Source organism: Idiotropiscis lumnitzeri, chromosome 11 (assembly GCF_059441095.1).
Source record: "Idiotropiscis lumnitzeri isolate Australia: NSW breed Sydney's pygmy pipehorse chromosome 11, RoL_Ilum_1.0, whole genome shotgun sequence".
Taxonomy (NCBI): Eukaryota; Metazoa; Chordata; class Actinopteri; order Syngnathiformes; family Syngnathidae; genus Idiotropiscis; species Idiotropiscis lumnitzeri.
Window position 1 is genome coordinate 17078415 of NC_142401.1, and position 25313 is coordinate 17103727.

General features: G+C 42.1%; 1 protein-coding gene across 5 annotated transcripts in view; it reads right to left on the bottom strand.

Moving 5' to 3' along the window:
• The window catches only part of LOC148327715 (neuron navigator 1-like), a 55777-nt gene that overhangs the window by 22525 nt on the left and 7939 nt on the right, over nucleotides 1-25313 (bottom strand). For 2 of the 5 annotated variants that reach the window (XM_088308855.1, XM_088308856.1), the window contains 4 exons: nucleotides 23497-24101; nucleotides 22190-22278; nucleotides 9082-9184; nucleotides 7942-8283 (listed from right to left, as the gene is read on the bottom strand). In XM_088308855.1, coding sequence (XP_088164981.1) covers nucleotides 7942-8283; nucleotides 9082-9184; nucleotides 22190-22278; nucleotides 23497-24068 — 1106 coding nt within the window. In that variant the 5' untranslated portion in view covers nucleotides 24069-24101. Of the gene's footprint in view, nucleotides 1-7941; nucleotides 8284-9081; nucleotides 9185-13406; nucleotides 14429-22189; nucleotides 22279-23496; nucleotides 24102-25313 lie in introns of those variants that run through there. The other 3 variants (XM_088308853.1, XM_088308852.1, XM_088308857.1) reach the window with 2 other exon arrangements.

Genomic DNA, 25313 nt, shown 5'->3' on the forward strand with positions numbered 1-25313 from the left:
CATATTTATTCATTTATTTATTTATTTTTTCTAATTTATTACTCTTTTATTTCCTATTTCACCCCCCATCTGACAACCAGGACCACTGTTAACTCTACCTTTTTATTTTGCCCTCATATTAACCTCCTAAAAGCTTAAAAGGCTATCCATTTCACTTCATTATTCTCATGATCTGACGAGGAAAACCTCGTCCAAGGTAATAAGCCTGCTCCCCATGCCACCACAAATCCCCCAGATGACGCCATGCAGGAGCTCCGGGGAGCTATGACTAGTGTGTAGCCTTGGAAAGCCTTCCTCCCTCCTTCCCCCCTCTCATTAACACGCTCTCCCCTGTAGAAAATGACCACTGCAGGAGGTGATGACAAAACACATCAGAGCAGTTCGTGAGTCTTCACTCACTGAAAGCTTTATCGGAGACCACATGCACAGTTTAATGAGAGCCAGTATGAAAAAAAGAGAAAGGAAAAGTAAAAAAAAAGAATATTGCTCAATTCTGATTGACATTTTCAGAGTGGTATTAATTTAATGGTACTAGTTTGCAGACATGCTGGCATCACTCTGTGTCTCATTGATGCACTTGATAAGATTGTTGTGTCTGTCTCCATAGTGCTTATCATCATCATATTAAAAAAAAAAAGTGTACTTGCTGGTTTTCTGTTTTTAATCATGAACTGCAGATTATTATTTATTAGGTTTTAAAGACTGATTTGAGCAGAATAAGATTGTGGAGGCATATTAAAGTGCCAAGACTGAAGAAACCTCGCTGAGAAATTGTAGAAAAATGCCTTAGAAAATGGAGCATCCAAATTTCCACAGAAATTATTTATAGGGTTTGAGTAGCCCTGCGATTATTTCTTTCCCCTGAGAAAATGTTTTTTAAAAAAATGCTTTATTTATTTATTTATTTGCTTTTTTTTCCAAACCCCAAACATTCTTCAAAAAATGCTATAATTTAAACAAAAATAAAATTGAAAAAAAAACAAAACTAAACAGCCAACACGCAAAGCCATGGATAATGAATTGCGAAGATGCAGGGGTCGACTGTCGTGGTAAATTGTAATATCTGTAATATTGCCAATCACCTCTAGATGGCAGACATTTCTTAGTTGCGCTTAAACTGGATTTTACTGCACACCAGAGACGATTCAAGGATCAGAGGTCTATGGGCGCTACAAAAACCGGCAGTGCAGGGGGTTGAATGTGGAGGAGAGGATTGTGGGGGGTGTTGGGGCTTCGTTGGGAGCTGTGCATCAACAAGCACTTACCACTCCAATAAATAAATAAAATGTGTACAGGAGGTCTGCGAGTAACCCAAATCTGAGAAAGGTTCTTGAAATGATTAGCCGCAGGACAGGCGAAAAAAAATTTATCGTAATATAGTAACATATGGAAACCCTAACATCTTGGCGAGAACATCTTTTGATACAGCAGTTTCTCAACATAAACATTGACAATATGAATATGAATGTTTCGAGAGTAAACCAACCTGCTACAGTGAGTACAAAATTGTATACCACTTTTCTTCTCAGGAAATCTCTGTTCTTCCCCTCCTCATACATTAAAATTAAGCACCTAGTAAATCAGGTAGTTCATTAATAGTAATGATAATGTCCTGTCTACTTTGTAGAATGAAGTCTACGTTTGGAGTGTGTGCGCGCTTGAATGTCTGACAGACATAAAAAAAAGACTAAATATTTGACAGATTATATAAACACTTTAAATCCTCTACCTGCACACTCAGTCCCATAAACCAAAAGAAAGATTGCTGAGCAATGAGTATTACATTTACACTGATATAGTGATCCAAATTACACAATCTTAAAGGGAAAATGTGTAGAATTTACGCAACTCAACTGGATTCACTTAAAGACGACCACCTCTGAGTACAAAGTGCTGCACATGGAGCAAAAGTTACAATAAAACTAATTAATAATGAATACAGTAAAAAGCACAAAAACAGTCAAACCAAAACCAAAGCTGCAATTCACAAAGAAGGAAACAAGAACGAAAGTAAAAATTGGGATCTTCACACAACACCAAAATGCAGTAATGTTTAGCGGTAGAGTTAGCAAGACAGTGGTAAAAAGTAGAGCTGGACTGGAAAAATAAATTCTCTGTCAACTTCAGACCTAAAAGTCCCCTCCACCCACGCCCAATTTTTAGCCACAATATGGCAAATGCGCATTTGAATTACGATGTTTCATGTTCTATTTTTTACCCCACCCTGAAGGATGTGGCCTTTTCGGTCAATGTTAACCCCATTTGTGCCAAGTCAGCATGAGAAGACTTGGCAAAAGGAGTTAAAGCATTAAGCATTATAGGATGAACTCAACTCATGAGCCAGCACAGCGTCTCGCTTTTATTTATTCTCCCTGAAAGCGCCGCAGTGATGCTTCATTATTCAAATAGCTGACGCAGCAACGTGGGTGGGTTTTTTTTTTTCCTTTCTTTTTCTTCAGTCATTTATTTGCTGACCCTTTGCTGAGGGAACGCCACGTTGTCCCCAGATGTCTTTGAATTTGACTTCGTGGAAATGTAACATGTGACAACTGTAATGTCTCAACACTGTTTAAGATCCTAGAGGGCACAATAAATTACAACAGACTGGATCATTTGAGCATCTGAAAATGTTAATAGGGATTTTCCATATTCATTTAATGATTTGTTCACATCTGGATTCAACTGTGTTTTACGTGATATAACCTGACTGACCTGGGATCCTACAAATATTCTCATCGGATGAGCTTTCAACACAAGACATTCCCATTGCAGTCAAAAGATTCTCCCATAGGACGAAGAATGAAGATTGACTTTCAAATTTTCACCATCATAAACGCTGAACAGGAGACATCTGAAGTTTTTTTTCCCCCCGATTCACTTCACATTTCTGTGACATGCTGTCATTAAAATACCCTGAGAATTAAGCATTTTAGAGCTTTAGTTGCCCAATTTAGCTTCCAGAAATGTCATACATGAGAGATTGAAGAGGGCCTGTCTCACACAGTGAGTGAATGTGTTTAGAAAAAATGTAAGTACACTGAACAAAAACATATGCAACCCTTTTGGATTGTCTTCCCTTTTTCACAAGCTGAACTAAAAGGAAGAGTGGCACATAGGGTGACCGTTTATTATGGGCAAGCTAAGCCACACCTGTATAACACTCATACCGTCTAATGAGCATTTTGAGATGCACCTGTGGGTGGGTGGATTGTGTCGGCAAAGGAGACGTGTTTACTAACACAAATTGAGACAGATTTGTGGACAATATTTTGAAGAAATCTAGCATTACAATTTTTGTTCAGTGTATTGAAAGTGAAAAAATAAGTTAACAAAATTAGAAAAGCTAAAAACATAATGCAGTGCACCAAAACTTTGAAAGTGAATGACGGCACGAATAGGAAAACTTTTGATCTTAAGCAGAAAATCCCGGTTGCCAAATTTTAGAGTGGAAACACAAAATCAAACAAATATCATACATTAAATGTTTGGTAAGGTAAGAAAGATGATCTTGCGCAAAGCCGTTAAAGGACTCACGTGTGATCAGAGCAGAGACACAATTGAGGTCAAAAGCATGTGAAGCTTCAATAGTCAAGAGGCTCTAAAAAAAGGCCCGACTGGAGCCAGGAAAAGGGAAATTGAGTGCAGACTGCAGGGACCATAAATCCGGGATGAGATGACTGCAGCAAAACCCTTCATTAAGTCCAGAATGTCTTTTGCTGGTCCGCATTTAGTTTCCACCAGTGAGGCCATTCAGGGTGTCATACGATACGTGCCAAAGCGTTGAGCACCAGTCAAACCTTATCACCGTTGCCATGGAGATGACATTGGCAGGGAATCATCTTAAAGCAGTGCTTTTAAGCGACAAGGCAAACATGCACTCTTATTTACAAAGACAGGAAACATGCATGCTTTAAATAGTTGCAGCAGTAAAAGACGTTCGACTATTTATTCATACTAGTGCTGCTAGTGAGTGGGATACTCGAAAAACCCAATTGTCAGCTTGTGTAGTTTTGCTTGACTAGTAACATGTCCTACTAAGCCAAAAATATCCATCTTAAGGTTGTGCTTGTGTGCCAAAAGTGGCGCTAATCGTGGGAAGAACATTGCAATTAAGGCACAGTCACTCCACTAGTGCACTGACTTGACTTGCAAGTGGACAAAGCGTGTATTACCACATGGACCTGAACTGGATATCAAGGGGGCATTCATTCATATCAAGAAAAGCCATCTTAGAGTAGTTTTAGTAGGCCAAAGGGCGGACACGTATAGGAAAAAAAAACCCTACTAGTAAGACAGTTATTCTTCTAATGCCGCCCAGTTGCACTAAATTGTCTTATTAGCAAAGACAAAGACCATACAAAAACATTTAATTTGCGCCTTAAAATGGATATCAAGGATATCGGATGAATGTCACTTTACCCACATATAAGCACACACACACACATCCACGCACACACACCCACACGATTCAGCAGTTATCGCATTGACACACAAGGCAGCCCCATCAGTGGGTCAGTGGAGGATGGTTGCCATGGCAGCACATCCAGAGCCACGTTGGTGTGTGTTGCTTGCCGCACCAGTCTGCTTTCTGTTCACTGCATTGCTGCCTCGATGCTGCAGCGTATATAATGTATAGTACACACAGGAGACAACGTCCAGACCTCCACATGTCCTTTGTCTCCTTTCTCAATATTGCACCGTACATCCATGTTGTATAGCTCCCTCATGGGCTTATTTACAGTCCCTATGAGCCACTAGCTATACACAACACGATGATCTTAACGTTGGCCTCAGACAAGACTGTTGTTCAAAGTTGAAATAGAATGCTGCTCATGTTTAATGCTCATTGAATTTGCACTGAATTGTACAGCATCATAGATAGTGACTTCCTAAACACTTATGAAATGAAATGATAATGATAACATTTTAAAAGAATTTTGCAAGCAAGAAAAAAACACACATTGAAAAAAATTGATTACGTTTTTGACATGATCCATGCCCCCTTCCACAAATTTCAGTTAAAATCTTTGTGTTATTGTATGGTATGGTATGGTATGTGGAATGATAATTGTATGATGCAATAAAGTATAGAGATTTGTATTGTATGATGTGGAATAACACAATGCGGTTATGTTGATGATGATGTTTTGTGGTAACGTTAATTGTAAAACATTGAATAACAGATGCGATACACTTGGGAAATGGCATGGTACAGTGAGGCATCTTGCATTTCAATAAGATCATTGTTTTGTATTTTATGATGTAGCTAGATATAGCTAGATGCTACTGCTTCGCTAATGCCGCTGGACGAGATATACTGTAAGAGAGTTTAATGTATTGTATGAAGGGATAGTAGTAGTCGCAGTGATTATGCTTATGTACACATGCCTGTGCCGTGTGGCTGATCAATATCCATTATACACATTATCGACCTCTTTCTATTCCTGTACAACTCTGGACTGTTAATATTATATATGTGCCACATCAAGATTATTTAAATCCATTTGACATTATTATCGTGCTTGCATAGGTGACGATGGCGATCTTTATATTGAGATTATGAAAGGCTAATCAAGAGTGACAATAAAAGACTTATTTGGGGGTGGCTTACTGATGATTTCTAGCTTGTTGTCATGGTTACACTGGAGCAGCCTGATCTATTTTCAAGTGCTGGTGCCTGATGGTTCTCAATGAGTTTTTGAGTGCGAGTGTGTGTAAATGTACAGTAGGAATGCAAATGGAGCGTGGAATTTCCAAAGTGTGAGTAGGAAAACGTATTTGCAATACAGAAAATAAAAAAAACCCAAGTCGCGGCTGTCTAGAAACCCTTGCAAATTAGAGAGGTGAAAAGTAAAAACAGCAGGCGCAATTTTCATACCTTGGTGTGTCTTTGGAGCCTATTATTTCCTGTTCAAGAGTTGCCTTTTACCAGCTGGGACTGGTATTTTCTTGTCACGTTGTAAGCAAAACGTGGCGATTTCTTTTTTTTTTTTTGGGGGGTACTTGACCTTGGCATTAGTCTCTGACGTGCCACTTCTCTAATACACATGTATTCTAAACACGCATGGAACAACTTCCCACAGAGAATAATAAGCAGGGAGAAGCTGTTTCATTCGGATGTCACCTTGACTGCACATCTCACTGATGGTCTATCACTAACCTCATACATCAGAGAAAAATTCCAATCACTATGTTAAAGTTGTGAGAAGTGAAGAATAAGCCCCCGAAATTCGACTTCACGTGAAACAGATCAGTGGCGAAAAAAGTTTGGGGTGGGGGACGGCTGTAAAAATTTGATAACATATTTATTACATTTTATTTATTTACATTTATAACATTTAAACGACTTTGACTTGACTTTCATTACATTAAAAATATTTTGTCATTCGTCCATTAGCAGTTATGACTGCTACCACTCTTCTGGGAGGACCTTTAACAAGACTTTGAAGCGTGCGCACATGAGAATTTGTGAGGTCAGGTGTTTGATAGGCTTCTTCCACACCAAAATCTTCCACGCATTCCTTTGTGTGTGTTTTGTACCACTTCCCAGAGTACCACTTGACCATATTGTGTCCAAGGCATCATCTGATCTTTATTCATGACCTCAAGCCATAATCAAATGAAATCACATGACAAGCAAAAATACGCGTCCTAGTTTTAACACAAGGCCATCTTCAGTGGTAACACATTTCTTTTATTATAAATTCTACATTGACGTGTTTGAGCATGTTCCATTTTCCACTTTCCAGCCATATAAAACAGTCTTCGTCTCTTTCCTTAATGCACTTTCCAGTAAGTCCTCCCTTCCAAACACTCGAGCGGCCGAGCTCAAATCCCATTCACATGCCCGACAATGATAAAAAGCTGCTAAGCCACACCGGAGGACCGTCCTGGATTTCTTTCTCATCGCCTATCAGAGTGTTGCTGTCAATCTGTATCCTTGTTAAATCCTCTCCTGTCAACCATTGTTGACATCCAAAACTTGTGTACCTCAAAAGATCTATTCTGGTCTTGTTGCGTAACCGAGGGAACACCTAGTGGCTTTTTCAGATTTGCCTCCTCGGTGGAAAAAAAAAATCTCCTATTCTCAGCACTTGGATAAAGCAATGTTTTGATTATAAAGAATATTGATGAAAGCTGCTGGCCAGCCAGTGCGTATTGTACAGAGCGGAAATGTTCAGTATTGGCAAGCAGACACTGTCAATATTGAATTATTTAAATCTAGCTTGCAAAAACAAGACACTGAGAACAGGATTTGCACTATATTCGCTGACATTTGCTGCTTTCTGGGTAGCGTGGAATTCAACCGAACTCTGCTATCATCTGGACTATGGCATGAAATACAGATTCTGCCTCACAATGAAGCCGTTAAGGGTTGTGTGGTGTTTGCCATTTGAGCTTTGTCTCGCGTTGCAGATATATGCACGTTTGTTTCATTCATGATTCTAAATTATACATTGGTGTAAATGTGACCCAAATGAGGATGGAAATGCCAAAAGTACCACCCAACCAAGTAGTTGATCATCTATGAATGCCCTGCTATTGGCTGGCAACCAGTTCAGGGTGTATCCGAAGACGGCTGGGAATTGCTCTAGCATCCCAGCGACCCTCATGAGGAATCGTGGTTCACATAATGGATGGATGGATAAGTACAACTGCGATGGGATTTATACCATAACACCTATTGTGGACCCAAGGCAATACAAAAATCCAACAACAAGGAATGAGATCAAAATGCGTATGTAGGTTGGTTGGTCAGAAAAACTATGACTATAAACGTTTTGGGGGAGGTTTATTACTGTCATTTTCTTGCTATTTGCAGCAGGGCTTGGTTCCTAGCCCTCATAGATAGAGGGGATCTGCTGTAGTTCCTAATTCCATGGTAGTTACATGCACGTGTTGCCATGGAAACAGGACATCCTATACATCTGTGCTACTTACCCATTTGTGAGGTTGTCGTCATCATCCGGGAGGTTTTTCCCCAAAAGGTCACTGTCACTCAGGTAACCGGACTTGAGGTCTCCGTCGTCCAGAAGATCCATACGTGACGTCCCGCTCAGCCTGCCCGAGCAGCGAGCCGGCATGGTTTGGGCGACGTAGTGGGAGAGATTCTTGGCCCCCTGGTAACCACCTGCCGCGGAGGACGGGGCGTCGCCTGCCTGGAGGCGAGGGCTGGCTTGCCCGTGGCGCCAGGACAGCGGCGAGGAGCGGTTGGACAGGCTGGACATACTGCGGGCGTTGGTGTCATCGCTGTCGTAGCCAACGTTGCTGCTGTCCACACAGCTGTGGACGCGCATGGCATAACACACTGCATTAGGTACACCTCCATTTCTCTCTGTTTGATTTGTGAGGCACAGTTTCTAATCATAATTTTGGGGTGTTTGAATTCAGATGTTCCGCTCCAACCATGTGTCTATTGCGGCAGTGTACCACTTTCTCTTAAAACCTTGATTATATGAAGTTTTCCTCTTCTAAATGGGTCAGGGGTTGAAAATACTCACAGCATATATGGGAACAGCTTATGTGTGTGCCCTACTTACAGAACTATAGATGCAGAGTCACCTCAATGAATACTACAATGACGACGACCATGGAGTATTTTTATATGTCCTTGATGGATCATTTATCAGCAGAGGAACTGAATTGACCTGCTCCAGTTTGGAGAGAGGCAGGCATCAATTTTACATCATGACAGCAGTACCTGTTGAAGGCTTTAAAGGGGCCATGCTATATTAAGGAAAATTTTATTTTTTTAAGTCAAACATTCAAGTATTTGCCTATGTCTTTTTGTCTAAATAAAAGAGTGGCCCTAATTTAGAACCGCCCCCATACCAAGTGTCTCTGCCCATGAGATGATTAACTGGCATGGGTGAAGTTTCAGAGCCACTTTCGAGCAGCAGTCGGAGTCCAGTGGACTACAACGGTCTGAAACATTATTCTGCCTCTCCTTATCACTCGCGACCAGGAGGTGAATTGTTATGATGTTGTTGTCAGTTGATCAGTGGTTGTTTCATTACTTTTAACATGGTCAACTTCTGCCCATAATTGCGTGACGGTTTATTTTGCTGTTGTTACGCTCACCTGTGACTGTGCTGAGATCCCCGCAGACTCGACATGGTGTCCTCCAAATTCTGACGGAGGTCGAGGACGTTTTGCACCGTGCGCTTCCTCTGCGATTCGGGATCTGTGGATCGATTTCAAAAAGCAAATACAATGCTCAGTATGTTTTCACCCAGCGATATTTATACCGTGGTTAATTTCCAAAAATAATTTACTGGTGTTCCTCCTTCATGACAGGAAAGGCATATATGTGCACAGGAGAAAACCACCAACCGGTATTGACTGTCGTCCTTGGTAAAAGTAACAAATATTGTCTTGAAGTATACTCCCTGCATCAGGCATTGCAGTGAATGCAAAGTTGCAAATGACGATAACTCATAGAAATCTTCCAGCATACTTGATATAATTAATAATAATTAAAAATCCCCATTCACCCTAGTGTCACACTCAATTTAGAAAAAAATGTTTTGTCATCAGTGTCAGAGAGAAGGCATTAACTCACACAAGGAGAAAACAATTGGTCAACATCCCAAAATGATTGCCGTCCTTTGTTGGAAGTAATATAACCTTTTTCAACGTGAGTAAACTGGCTTATACTAATGGACAAGAATCGATTTACTGATCACCGCACGTCGCAATGACAGCCACATAGAGCTCAAGGAAAACGTGTTCTTTCGAAAGCAAATGACAGGCGGGAATGTCCTAAGAATGAATGATGCAGTGCAACACAAAAGAAAAGAATCCGCGCTGATTTGAAACAAACACATTGTAACCACTTGCATCCAATTTGCAAGAAGCAAAGAGTTAGATCAGAGAGAAAACTTTTCTATTGGATCACAAGGAAGCGCTAGACTGAAGCATTGATTTATGGCTCTGAAAAAAGACAAAAGAGATGACTTTTCTCTTGAATACACTGCAGATGTATGCTTGTATAGAGAATACCTGACAAGGGAGGTCGTAGTGAGGAATGCTCATTCATTCAAGTCATTCAAGTAAGTCAAACCGGCCCTTCGGTTACTTTCCTGTGTGGTAGATATGCCACATAAGAATCACAACCTAGTTTTGTGAGCTCGAGCTAACTTGCTGGCCAAGATAGCCACCAGGTAGTAATCTTGTAGTATAGCAATACAAATTTTAACATTATTTAAGGAAGTAGCCCCAGAGGCTGGGTAATAGTACCATGCTTTGGCACGGTTATACCCCGCTAAACTAATAAGGAAATACTTCTACTGTCCGGAAAGCAGTTTCCTTGAAATGCCACAAAGTCAAATCTGTGAACCCTTCCATGCTTGCAGGCAGCACCACTGACTTCATATCCCGTTTTCCTTTCTCTCGGCATAAGTCGGAGGGATATTGCGACATTTGCGGAACTCTTGCATGACCGATCACATATCATTACGATGAAATGTTAGGTCAACACACACCCCCACCATGCTGCTCTCCGTGTCTCGTTTTTATGTCAGTCCCAATATAACTGTCTCCATTTTACGTGGCTGTGAGCCTGTCGTTATAATGACTTGGAATCTGTGTCGCTGTCACTTTTAATTAATGTTTTTAAAAATCTGACCTCTTCATTGATCATGTCACATAAATTTATGAAACAACAATGACGTTATTAGCTAAAAAACACAAACAAACGCAACCATTCATCCTGAAATATCCAGATAGTGCCTTGCAAAAGTATTCACCCTGCTTTTTGCCCATTTATTTTGCTCATGAATGTCACTTTAGTTAACACCAACCTTCTTTCCCTCACCACCGAGAAGTTTCAGTGACAGCTGTTGATAAACATCCCCACGGCATGCTTCACTGTAGGGATGGTATTCTTGGCGTGATGCACCAAAAAGAGTTATTTGCTGGTTGAAAAGTTAAATTTTAGACTCATCTGACCACAATAATTTCCTCCATAATTTAGGGAGTCTCCCACATGCCTTGTTTGCTAATTCTAAACATCTCTTCTTATTTTTAGCTGAAAGTTATACATAAAAAAAAAAATCATTTCTTCTGGTCACCCTTCCATAAAGGCAGCTTGCAGGGAGGGCACCATTACTTGGGATCCAAACGGAGAGATCTCCAGCTTCTGTTGTGTTTATGTTTTGTTTTTAATTAATCTCTGTGCTGCCTCTCTGATTAATGTGCAACTTGCCTGATCTCTGAGTTTGGTTGGCAATCATCTCTTGACAGGTTTGTTGTGGTGCCGTATTATTTCCTTTACATTTTGATGGACTTGAAGGTGCTCCCGGGGATCATCAAAGATTTGCACATTTTTTTTAAACCCAATCATTTTGTCCCTGACTTTGGAGAGTTGCCTGGTCTTACACACGCACACACGCGCACAGACACATCTCTCTCTCTCTCTCTCTGTCTCTGTACACACACACACACACATACATATATATATATATATATATATATATATATATATATATACATACATATATATTTATTTATTTATTTATTTTTTTTTTTAATTGTATTTTTTTTCCCACCTACTATTTTGTGCATGACCATGAGAGGTTGGAATGGGCAAAAGGGAGAATACTTTTACAAGGCCATTTACCTGTGATGTATGCTTCTTTATAAGCAACTAATAAGCCTGTTAGTCATACGCATGAGATAACGAAGCATGTGTAATCAATTAGCCCAAATGTATTCATTACGATGGAACCGGGTACATGCGCTCATCAATCCCAAAACGAATTAGCTTATTTATAGTACCATGCTAACCATGTAGTTCATCCAGACCTGATATTCAACAGGACATTTTATATGTCACAAAGATAACAATATGATTGTAGTTTGCAGTGACGTGGAACTGCACTACAACAGACTGACTTGCATTAACTTGCCCCGATTAATATTGCTAAATAAGGTCTCTGAAATCTTTGGAAATAGCTCTCAGTATGATATATTATGATGACAACAACCAAAAGATATAAACAAAAGTCAGAATCCATGATCAATCTAATGTTCCATTGACAAAAGTGACATCTATCCACACAAAGAGAAGACACCGTCATGTCTCTGCCATTTGCACACAGGGTGTAAACCATCTGTCAGCGCACTAACACATGAATGGAGCCGGTAGGAGGCTAAATGTGCGTCTGCGCCTCGAAAATGTATTCAATATGGGAAATCAGTCTATGCATTTTTTTTCTGGTTTGGGGAGCAGCAAACAGGAGGTTTTGACAGGAGCGATCAGGCTGCTGGCAATCATCATCACCGCTGAGCCCTCGGGTGCTTTTTTTTGTTTCCCCTCGCAATTATGTTGATCGGAAACAAGCATGTTTCACACAATTACAGTCACTCGCCGAGGGAGAGGAAGAACAATGCAGCACAACACATGATCGCAATCCCTACCAATTCAATCGTCTAGCTGGAAAACGTCACAATTTACAAGGAAATATGTGACTATTTCGAGATGTGAGCAGAATTTATCGAGGCTGTGGTGTGCTAGCAGGTGCAGAGTGGTCCCTGTTTAGAGTGGGTGTGGATTCGTTAAGGCTAGTACAAGTGGGGCAGTGATATGAAGAACACTTATTCGCCCATCCATCCAGTTTCCAATTTGTGAGCCTATCACAGCTGACCTGAGGTCAAAGTCGGACAACACCGTTGACGGGTTGATTGTGAGGGGGAACCATCCCAAGCCATGGCAGCTTTGTGAACTACTATACTACCAATAGCCAAAAAAACCCTCTATCCATTTTTCATACCACTCAAGCTGGAGCCTATCCCATCTGATTTCGGATGAAAGGCAGAAAACATCCCGAATTTGTCTGCAGGGTTGTTTGAAAACCATTACTACAGATGAAGTCGATTCCAGTTGGGTTAGGGTGGCTATAATTGGCACGAGTCAATTGCAGAACCACAGCGATCAGTTTGAGCCCAGCTGTGCAAATATCAGCTATGTGAACCACTGAACTACCAGTGGCCAAAGCACTCTCCATCCATCAGTTTTCTACTTCTTTTTCTTTTCAGGGTTGTGGGTGAGTTGGAGTCTATCCAAGTTGAGTGTGGGCCACTATATCCTGGACAAATTGTTAGTCTAATACAGAACTACAGAAATCAGATCGAAAAAAGAGAAATTATCGAGAAATGGTCAAAGCCACATTCATCTATCCATCCATCCACCCCTGATCAATTGCCCACAACTCATTATATCACAAAACTCAGCTATGTGAACTGCTACACTACCAATAACCAAAACTCCCACCAACCATTTTCTACAACTTTGCCTGGCGCCACTCAACCCCAAAGTTACTGTGATCAGATTGATCAAAGCGGCACAAAAGTCAGCTATGTGAAGCACCCTAGTCTTTCCTTGAACTTGGCCATCCTTCACTCACCTAACATCTGGCTGAAGAGAAGCTGCTCCAGGTCGCCCAGCACCGTCACCACCAACTCGGGGTCCACCTTCAGGAAGGTTTTGTCCCCACCTTCTTCCCCCTGCCCCTTGGAGCCAGAATCCCCTCCTGCTCCCGGTTTCTTTGAGGCTGCCTTGGCCTTGCTGGAGAGGATCTCGTCATCAGACCTTCCATCCTCGGGGGCCTTGCTGAGGGGCTTCACCTCAGCGTACGGAGCGCGAGGGATCCGGCTTTGCTTGCCAGGAACGGCCAGAGCTGCCAGAGGGGCAAAGGGCTTGGGTTTGCTTTGAAAGAGAGAGTGCTCCGACTTGGAGAGGTTACGAGAAAGTGGGGCCCCGCCCCCCTGTAGCTTGACCGTCGGCTTGCCCGTCTTCCTTGAACCGCCAACCCCAGGCTTAGCCATGTCATCGCACCACTTGGGCTCATAAAGGTGCAACTTCTTCTCGGCGTCGGTGAGCACGGCCAGGTTGGTCATGGACCTCTGCTTGCGGAGGCTGGACGCCACTGGCAGCCTGCCTTCGGAGCTACCCGCCCTGTAAACCTTGAGTTCGCCCCGCTGGGTACTCTGAGGCACACCAGATTTGGGCCTCTTAGCCCCGAAGCCAAGTCCTTTGCCATCTGCTTGGCTGTACGCTTTGGAGCTATCCATCTTGAAATCTCCTTCCCTGCCTTTCACACTACTCCCAAGCATGCTTCCTGCATGGGAGCGGAGAGATGAGCATCAGCGGGAAGGGAGAAAAATGAGGTTCCACGCTGTAACCTTCTTCCTGGCACAAAGAAATCCTACATGAAAAAAAAGGCTTCCTCTTGCAGCAATCCTGCAACCTCCTCCTGCTTCCTTCCTTCGCTCCCTCTCTCTTTCCTCCCGCTGCAGCTGTTGCAGTGCTGCCCAGGCGCTCCCTTCACTCACGTCCTGATTTTCTTCCCCCCTTCTTTTTTTTTCAGCCGTCCACCACACGCCTCCCTCCAAACGCACCCCTCCTGCCACGGGAGTGCGCAGCAGCAGAATGATAGCGGCGGCAGACGCAGTGACGCTCCCCTCCTCCTCTTCTTCTTCCTCCTCCCTCTCTTACCTCCCACTCCCCTCCCTTCTCCTCTTCATCGCTTTTCCCTGCATTTGCACATTCTCGCCTTTCTCACTGCGAAAGAAAAAAAAGAATAGCACCAGTCTGATGTAACGGAGCATTTTTCATCAGGTTTCGACTGAAGCCTTTGTTCTTTCCATCGCCCCCCACCACCCCCTTTCGCCTCTCCTGTTTCTTTGCAGCATCACCATTTGTGAGCTGACCTTGTAGCCTGTTGGTATTGATGAGTCAATTAGGAGAGGCACACTTAGAGGCATTTGCATTATTTGTATTCTAGAATTATACCAATTGTTGAGTTCAGTTCACAGAATGTGTTTTTTTTTCGACAATATAAATCATGCAATGGAAAGTGAAATTTATTCCAACGCAAAAAATAGAACAGTAACGGCGTTATGGGCTGTAACAATACTGAGTAAACTCAATGTGGCTCTAGTCATTGTGAACATGGCAGATCCAGGTACTACTTAATCGGGCTTGATGAATTACGACTCAAAACAATGACAAGAAACACATGCTAAGCTTACCTTACTCCAAAGTCTTTGCTCTTTACTGCTTTATTGCAACACTTAATCTCGTTTTCGATAAACGCGTCTCCTTGAGTGGAGTACAAAATAAATTGGATGAATTAGAGCATTGGTTCCTTTCTTCAGATCAACATCAGAATAGCATAATAGTCAGATGTCTCTGAAATATTATCCAGATTGATTATCATGTGGTGTGGGGGAGGTTAAGAGTGATTTAACCTGCCAGAACGATTTATGGGACGGAGGACGACAATCGTAAAAGTTAAACTTGTTCAATATTTACAATCACAAATCTTTACGTGTGTGGTCCATTCAGAGGTTTGTCTGTGATTGTGATATGGAACGGAACAATAGCCAATCAGAACGCTCCCTAACAGCTGCCCATTCTTTCCACACCATGTGTGGGGCCGCTTTCAGTTCAAAGATGTTGCATATCTGAAAATGTTATGAACAGCAGCATGGCAAAAGATGATCGTTCACCTCGATTGTAGCCACTTTCTCTTGCCACCTGATGTAATTCAATGTTACTGCAGTTTACCAACGTGGAAAAGGTGCTATTTGGTTGCTTTCACAAGCCAACTGCAGCAACAAGGCTAACCAATTCTTTTTGAATAATATGACGACGAGCAACACGATACACCTTAACTCCACCGGCTCAGGAACCCTCACCCCATTCCCTTTAGATTGCTTGCTCATACTAAGTTACCACAGCAGCCTGTTTAGCCAGCATAATAGGGCCTGAATCCGTTTGTTTGTCACCAAGTTTTCTCCATTTCGAAAACGTAGAATCAGCGAAAAGCTAAATTAAAAATACCCATCCCGACTGTGAATGCGGAGCCACTTATGTAGTCACACACGCCAAAGCAGCCAGCAACAACTGTCGAGGCTTTAGTCACAGCAACAACTGGAGCAACTGCATGTTCCCATGATCCAAATCCTCCTCTCTTGTCAGCTTTTCTACAACACCAATTGCTTTGAGATATAACACTTTCGCAACACAAACTAGCGTAATCACAGGAACCGCATTACCTTATAAAACGGTGCTGAAATCTTGAGCAAAGATTTGCTGATTTTTATTCCCTGCTTGTAAAAAAAAATTAAAATAAAAAATTTAAAAAGTCCACTCTAGCAGCCTCAGAAAGGAGCCAGTGTAAGCAAGTTAACACGCCCATAACCACACGTCAAACTATGCATAAGAAACATGCAATTACACACACACAGGCAGAGTTCAGCATCCAGTCTCTTTTCTGACACATGAGACTAATCCCACTTTAAAATATTCCACATTGAAGATATCATAATATTCCACGTGACACAGCACGCAGAGCGGGACTCACAAGAAGAAGTGCACCATTGGAACTCTCCCATCTCTTATGACATGTGCACAAGACCTCATTAAACACACAAACCACAGACCAAAACGCATATACTGAACAGTCCCGCAGTGTCCCTAGCAAACGTGGAATGTCGTATTAGATACTCATTTCTACTCCCAGAGTGTACTCAATAAAGTTAAATTCAGCTTTTACTGACAGCTCTACAAACGTGTCTTGTCTTTATGTGAAAAATCCATACCAGGCTTTTTTTCACTTCTGAGGGTTGGATGGTCAGGCAGTTAACTTATTACTTTACTAGCAAGAATTCAATATTTTCTCCTGTAGCGTAATTGTTTTCATATTCAGCATATCCCTAATCATTAAAAATAATGCTTTTTGTATATAGCATACGCTACAGAAAAAGTCGAGGCTGGGACCATATTTGGTAACTTCAACTTGAGCCAACAAAACTATATAAATGTAGAAGAACCATGAGATTCCACCCAGTCAGTCAGCAAAGCGGTCTAAGCAAAGTGGTCTAAGGCGCCGCGTTCAGGACCCAGTCTCCCCAGGAGGCCTGGGTTTGAATCTCGAATTTCCCCATTGTGGGACTAATAAAGGGATTATTATTATTAAAGACTTTTAAGGTAAAGGGGAAAAAAATTAACTTGGTGGGCTATAAATATTTTCCATCTTACATACTGCTACTCGGGCATCATGTGATGTGATAGTACTTTACATAACACAACGTCAATGTGTTTTTGGGGTGTTGTCCATTATGTCAACCTACTCCATGCTGCAAATGCTACAAATTGAAGTCTGTCTGCCACAACAGGCTCCGAAGACACACCGGTGCTTTTCTTTATTTATGGCAATCTAGGGAGGGACACGGACGACTGCATTTGTTCTGGCAATTAGTTTCCGGGAACATGTTCAAATCCTCTCGACTTGTGCTGACTAGAGGTCAGGGCCCACACCCACCGTTGGCTCAATAGAGTGATTGTTTTGAACTGGAGATAGCGAGAACATAAACTAATCCTTGGGCGACTAATTCCCATCATGCTTATTTTCCACAACCCAACGTTGTTTGTCTGGAGTTGAGTTCTCGCCATCACGAGAAAGGAAGTCATGCTACGCTTGATTTGTGCCAGTAAGGACATCAAAACATTGTTGAGAAAATTATCAAGATTACCGTAAGCTATTTGTCTGAGAAAAAAAAAACAATCTTCCAGATGTGAACTCAATGAAGAAAAAACAGCAATGAGCATCAAGCTCATACTCTTAGCTGGTTATTAATGATAACCGCCACCATTAATAAGCATCAAAGTCAGTAAATCTGCAGCAATGAAGTGACGACACACGCGAACATGCTGAACCACTGATGAGTAAAGGGCAGAGTGAGTTAAGGCAAGCGGTGGAGGAAGGAAGGAGTACCATCCTGAAGCATGGTACAATAGACATGTTACGTTTATTCTGTAGAAAACATTCAAGCAGTGTGCTGCTCTGAGGAGGGTGCTTTCCTTCACATCTGGCTTTGATTCCCGGTCCAAGCGACCATCCCCGTGCATCATCATGTTTGTATGGACGGACTCTTCAACAGCTGGCTTTCCCCGAGCGCTATGCGTCACATTTTAGGACCGCTCAGCTGCAAGAATGATGCTATACTGATGACATCGTGGCTTAAAGATCAGAGGCCCGCGTAGGGGAGAGTGTTAAAAACGTGTGTTTATAAGTGGAGGGTAATTACGTCTACAAAGAGAAAATGTGTTTAAACATGAGCGCTCACAAACTCGAGACCTCTTCCAAGGCTTCAACATGTGTCAGCTGCTATAATCTTCCGACCGAAAATGCAATAAGATCCTACATAAGCACAACAAATTACAACAAGATTTGATACAGATATTTTCCATATACCTTTCCGCCAAATGTGCAGTCTGTATCAGATCTGGATGAGATGAGTTTTGACATACGGACCTTTTTTCAATGCCACGCAAAGCGCAGTCGAACTCTGCACAGAGAGGGAGGTTTCTTTCAGCTTGCCCGCAACCCTCGTGAGGATAAGCGGATCAGAAAATGGATGGATGGCTAAACGGGCACAGTTGGAAAAAGGCGTTTGCGCCGATGTGGGAGGGAACACAGCCAATTTGTTTGCCTTCCAATGGAAGCGGCTCCCTTCATTTCCTTGAAATTCAATGCACAAGAGGCATGTGGTTTACATGGGCGAAGGACTTGCTGGAGTCCATCCATGAGATCGGCACACGCAATGTAGATTTAAATGGAACTGCAAAAAGAACACCACATGCAAATGTTGTAAAGTTGGCACTTGGAGACCACCTTCTACCACAGATTGTTTGACCAAGTTTATCTAACCAGGCATCATCTACTTAACAATGTTCATTTAACATTAATAAATTTGAATAAAGAGTAAGTGTACCGTATTTTCACGCCCACAAGGTGCACTTAATCGTCTTTAATTTTCTCCAAAGTGAATGCGGTGCCTAATAACGTGGTGTGCCTTGTGAGTTTTTCTTTCTTAAGTATTCTTCTTGACTGACAGGGAACATTGCCTGCTGACACACTGCTTACACAGAGAAAAGACGGACGTGAAAGAGGATGCTAAAGGCACAAACCCAGTAAGTTCTGGAGTTTGCCATCATTCCAACAAGCCTGAGGAAGAATTTCCAAGGGTGGGACATTGGAATGGATTGTGGATGTTTCAGCTCACCGTTAGCCACGTTAAACGCTAATGTGTCTGCTTGCACTGTCCGAGCTCACGCAAAAGCCGGCATCATTTCTGAGGAGCCGCACGGCAACGACACTGACTCTTACAATGACAAGAGGGAACCTGTTGTGTTAAATAGTTTTAAAAAGTACAACCAATCTAAGTTTGCTCCTGTTGCATTTGTAAAAACAGACGCTAGCATACATGCTAGTGTACGTTTTAGCAAGCATGCATGCTACTGAGCATTTTAAGTTAGCACGTGTTTCATCAGAAATAGCCCCCCTAATTGAAACAGCGCCTTTTAATACGTTCCGCCTTGTGCTCATGAAAATACGGTAAATTTAATTTTCCAGCACAAAATTTGCTTCAATTCATTGAAGCCAGCTGTTGTTCTATTGCTGATGAAGTCTGGCGACATGCTGTAGCTCTCTCAAAAATCAAATACAAGCCTGCGTTCAGTCTGTCTGTTCAAAAAAAAAAAATACGAGAGCGGCCAGACACTAAAGTGACGTGAAAGCTGATCCGCTCATCAAAGCACTCAAGTCAGCATCTGTCCAGCCTCCTTACAGACACACTTAGTCTCTGGTCTAGCATCTCCCTGGGGAGCATCTCAATCATTATGATAATTAAGATGTATATGTACTTTTTTTTTGTTTTGTTATGGTCTCAGTTATGCCATGACATCATTTTCTCAACCACAACGTCATGTTTTTAAACCGGGATTGCCAGAACATTTTTTTTTTTAAAACATGAACTTCATTCTGCTTGCATTCACTTTGAAAGGAAAACAAGTCATATCCGATTCACAATATATCAACAGACGATACAATATATAGTGACGACTGTGAAAAGACTGATCTGTGTTTCCGGTGCTAAATCTGCCAGGCAACAGTCGTTTGCGGTGTGTTTATGATGCCATAAACCTTTCAAAATGTGACATATTGTATTTGTGTTTTCATGCATGCAGACATACGAATGAAAGCAGCAAGCAGAGCGTAACAGGTCCCCTGCATCTCCTTTTTCATTGGCGAATCCTCGAAATGATCCTAAACGTTGACGCCAGACAAAAACGCATCACAATTTAGTGTCAAGAATACCTGCTCATGATTGGGGCTCATTTAGGCTAATTCCCTGGTCGATGTGTGTCTAAATACGAGGCCTGGAATTCAAGATTAATAATATTGCTGCTTCAAAGCCAAATTGACCAACTTCCTGTTAAATTCTGCAGACTTCTATTATGATGAATGTCCATTCAATTTCATATCATTTTAAAGGGTGTAGAGGATAGATTTTTTTTCAATGTTTTTCTTTTTTTTTTTCTTTCTTTTTCTCTTGGCTTTCTAGTTTTTGGAAGGACCTCTAAAATTACTCAGTTTTTTCATTCAAACCCCCAATAAGGCCATTTGTCTTAATAATAATGATAATAAACAGCAATCAAATATATTTCTGATGATGCCAAGTGCAAGTTTGTGGCAAAAATGTTAAGTGCACGTTTACGTTGACAACTTTACAGCTGAAATCCCTGCATTACATTTCTCACATTTTACGCAGCACGGAAATGGACTTAAACCGTGTCTCGATGGCCCTCCATGGACCAGAAACTATTCTTGTGTTGACAGTTGAGGAAAAACCGCTATATGATTTTGCTGCATGCAAGTAAAGACTCCAAGGAAGCAGTGGGGTTTTGGTACAGTTGATGCACATAACAGGTGTGAGACGTGCACGGTAGCGTGAAGCTTTTATTGCCAGTTGTTCTCTTGTGACAACAAGCAGCACGTGTGCGATGGGCTTGCTCAGCTGGAAAGACGCCTAACAACCTCATTGAACTTAGCGTAGAATAAAATACTTTGTTTCTCCTCATGATGTAAGGTGATAAGGTGATGGACCACCACCAGAGGGAGACAAATTCAGGAGTGCATTTTGAAGACTCAAAAATTGGCTCTAGGTATGAATATGAGCATGAATGGGTTTTTTTTGTCTATATGTGCCATGCAATTGGCTAGCCAGCAGTGGAGGTGGGTAAACTTCTTGCCAACATGTCAGTTGAGACAGGCTTGCACACGCAAGCCTAATAAGAAAAAGCACTATTGAAAATGGATGGGTAGGACTTAGGGCTGGGCGATATGACCTCAAATCAATATCACGAGAAATTGAGCAATTTTACCTCGATAACGATAAATTCCCCCCCATGGACTAAAATCAAAATAAATGCAGGAAATGCATGTTGACTGTTTTTTTATTGACCAACTGGTACACGTTACTTTCAATGAAAAATAAAAGTACAAAAATCATTTCTATAAACATTCCAAATAGCTTGCTTTGCATGACTTGAACAATGTCACAAAGAAAAAGGGTACCTCTTGCAAAATCTTTTTCTGCAAATAGATCGCGCCAAGATGCTGTCATGATGTAAATAATCCCAACTAAAAAAAAATGCTAAATAAAATGAAAGAAAATGTCAATGCAAGCCAAATAAACAAGTGGGCATCATCGGGGAAAATGTGCCGTCTCGAGTACTCTGGTGCGAAGTCGCCACTTGTCATCTATGTAATGCACAGTCAGGCTCAATCCGGGATCCATGTTGCGACCCGACCACAAGTCGGATGTAGATGCAAAATGCTTGACATGTCAAAGCTCCCGGCCCGATGTAGTCCATATCGGGAAATACGGCTTTCATGAAGCGTTTAAATCCTGTGCGCGCCACTGTAACTAGAGGAGCTTTATCTTTAGCTATGTGCGAGGCTATCGCGTCCACCTCTGAGACGTTCTCTCGTATGGTGTTGCCTCCGTTAATGGGCTGTTGTCACTTGTCAAACCTCGCTTCTCACTTTGAACTTTCAGCACAGCATGGTTGTGTTGTGGGTGGTGAAAAAGCTTCTGGATTTGAATCGCCAGCTACAACAGCGACGTCTGTTTTCTTTCTCGATCAGACGGGTGGAGTCACGTGACTAGAGGCGCTGTAGCGGTCTGAAAGGGGCATGAACATTGCCGCAGACAGAAAAGGCTTTTTTTTTTTTAAACACCCAATTAACGACATGGGCGAAATGATTTCGGTCATTGTAATAAATTTCGGTAACGGTAATTTTTCGGTTTATCGCCCAGCCCTAGTAGGACTCACCAAAATTGTCACAGCAGACCTCCATGGAATCTGAGGAGCAGTCACTCAGGTCTTCCAACGTGGCTTCTGGCTCATCCTGAGCGTGACACCTACAGTAAAATATCTTTTTTAAAGGACACCATTTTGTGCATGACCCAATTAAAACACAAATTTAGTAAATGGTCCGTGGGGGCTGTTCTGTCTGCCACTCCTTACGAACTGCGAGGTATGCCAAGCACAGTTCCTCATTTCAAGTTTGTGTTCACGATTACCAAGCATGAATCATTGAGGAAACATAGCTGCTGAACACGTTGGAGAGTCACCAATAGAATTTTGGCACAAAGGTTGCATGAGATTGGAAAACACGAGATATGCAGTATGGGTGTTGAATATAGCGATATGGAAATTTTTGTGATATTTAAATTACTGGGATACTTATCATGTACCTAAGAATTTTTTTTTTGTCCAATGAAATGAAGGATTTTTTCATGGGGCACACTAAGCAAACCCCAGCTTGCTATTCTTACACTGTAATGAAATCTTGTAAATTTACGTTGAATTTACAACAGAATCATTTTTATAGTAATTGTAAAGTACTGTTAAATAGTCATCCCGACATGTAAATGGACAGTTGATTATTGGTTAAGAGTAACAAATTGTCAAGTGGTGCAGAGGAGGCACCACATTCCAGCCTCCTCCTCTTGACAGAATCGCCTTATACTAAAATTAACCAGAGGGATTGCGGGCGCGCTATTTCGGGAAATACAAGTCTATACAAAATGATGGGAACACCAAATATTAATTCGGCTTTAGAATATTGTTCCATTTCCCCATCATTACCTCGGAATGGGCTATCAGAGGTACATTTAAACAACTTGTTAATTTACTGTACAGTCGACCACCGCTATCTGTTGGGGATTGGAATGAGCCCGGTCCACAAATAGCCCAAATTTCCAGGAAAAAAAAAATCAAACTATATATGGTGCAACTATATATGCTGAGAAACATTCGATTATTAGCAATGGCAGCACAGAACCTCTCTGGAGTGAAAGAGGTTGTTTTTGCTGGAATTTCTTATTTTGCGGATCTGATCATTGATTTTACTTAAAATGCTAAAGGTCTGCCGATCTGATCCAGCCAATCATCAAATCTGTGTAGTCTACCAAATATTGACATAAGCAACTCAGTAGACATTTGAGCATCTTTCCGCAAAGGCCTGACTTTCCGAAAGATGATCCAGATTGAGAATCCTACAGTTTGAATTGTCAAGAAAAAAGGTCTAGGTTGTCAGTTTTAAACCTAAAAAGTAACAACATAGCATTCCTCACCTGTACCTGAATGGGGCGACAGCTGCCATGTTGACCCTTCCCGGAAGTTTTGATTTGGAAGTACTCCTCCCCTGATTGGAAACGCCCCTCACATCTCCTTGAAATTTTCCCATTCCCTCCACAGACTCCACGTTCCGATTGTCTCTTTTGGCGTAATGTTTCCGGGATGAGGCAGCTTTGTCAACACTGTGACCATTGTCCACATTTCTCTGCCGATATTTCCCAAAAGTCCAGTTCTTGTTTGTGTTCCTTCTAAGTTGAAGGTCTCTCAGAGCTCCCGTGCGGAGGTCCAACGTGTCCTTGGAACGAGGGGCTTCCCTCTTGGGAATACGAGGGCTGCTGTACGCTGAGCACGTCCCATCGCTCCGCTGTGTCGCTGCTGCCGGGCTGTGTGGCGAATATATGCTGGAACTTTGGTGCAGGGGGTTCTGCAGAGAACCTGAACCTCTCAGCAGCAGCTCGGAGGATCCGGAAGAACAAGAAGGAAGTCGTCTGGTGGAATGCTGAAAGTGCGTGGTGGGATTTGGGAGGCCCCTGTATGGAATTTTGGGGTCCGCTTTAGAGAGAGGCATCCTGCTTTGGTGTCGATGCTAAAGAGGTCATGCCTGCAGAGACAAAATAAATTGGATTCATTACATTCTTTGTCATTTTGTTGTTACTGGCGGCACAGTGGCCTCATCGTTAGCACTAAACAGTTCAGCGGTTCGGGTTCAAATCTCAGGTCCGGACTTCCTGTGTGGAGTTAGTATGTTTTACCCCTGCTCTCACATGTTAAAGCTTTCTCCAGTTGCCAGTGATCAATTGATTGATAATGACATTTCAGAAATTAAAAATGCATTTGCTAAACAGTACAAAACTGCATCATGTTGCTAGGTGAAAATCCACCACATGCTCATAAATCCTAACATTAGCCAAAGATGTTATTAAATGTAATTACGCTGTCAGCAAGCTCACATATTTTGCAGTTTGCAGGCACATTGTCTGCTTGCAATTCATTTATTAAAAAAAAAAAAAAAAGTATGGGAGCGTAACCAATATGTATGTCTCAGAGCACAACATTTACTTAACACAATGAATATGAAGTCCAGTAGTAAATCTCAATTTTTTAAGGGTGAAATGCAGAAGTCTCAAAAGCACTTTATGGGGATTTTGACTCACTCTTGGGATGACTATTGGAATATTTTGGGACCAAGGGGCAGCAAGTCAGATCAAAATGGCACCAGAAGTATTATTTAGTAATGATAATAACGGTGATGGTTTACCCAGTACTGGCGACGGTGCTAAGCGGGGGCGTCTAGGCCACAGATGGAACGTTTCTGACCGCAGACTTGCTGACGGGATGAGACAATAAACGACAGTGACTGGGAAAGAGGAGCGGATGCTTTTGCGGAGCCGAGCCACACATGATACCAGTCCATGAAACTGTAACGCTTGCTTGAGGACACTTAATAAGTAACACAACAAATATAGAAAGCAGCATACACTTGAAATGGCAGCATATGGTTGTTATGTATTCTTGGTCCTCGGGTGTGTGAAACATGCTGTGACTGACATGGCTCAGCTCACGCAGCATGGGGGGGGGGTGGCCCCTTTAAGGCAGCGCCAACACCGCGGTCCGCCACACTTCAAAGATGTAGTTATGGGGGCTTAATCGCCGCATATTCCACAAACATGGTCGACATCTTTCCATGCATTTTCAACATTGCTGAAAAAGGGTCTGGCGACGGGAGCTTATTCCGGATGACTTTAGGCAAAATACATACACCCTGAGACTGGTCGCCGGTCAATCACTGGGCACAAACGAACAACCATTGACA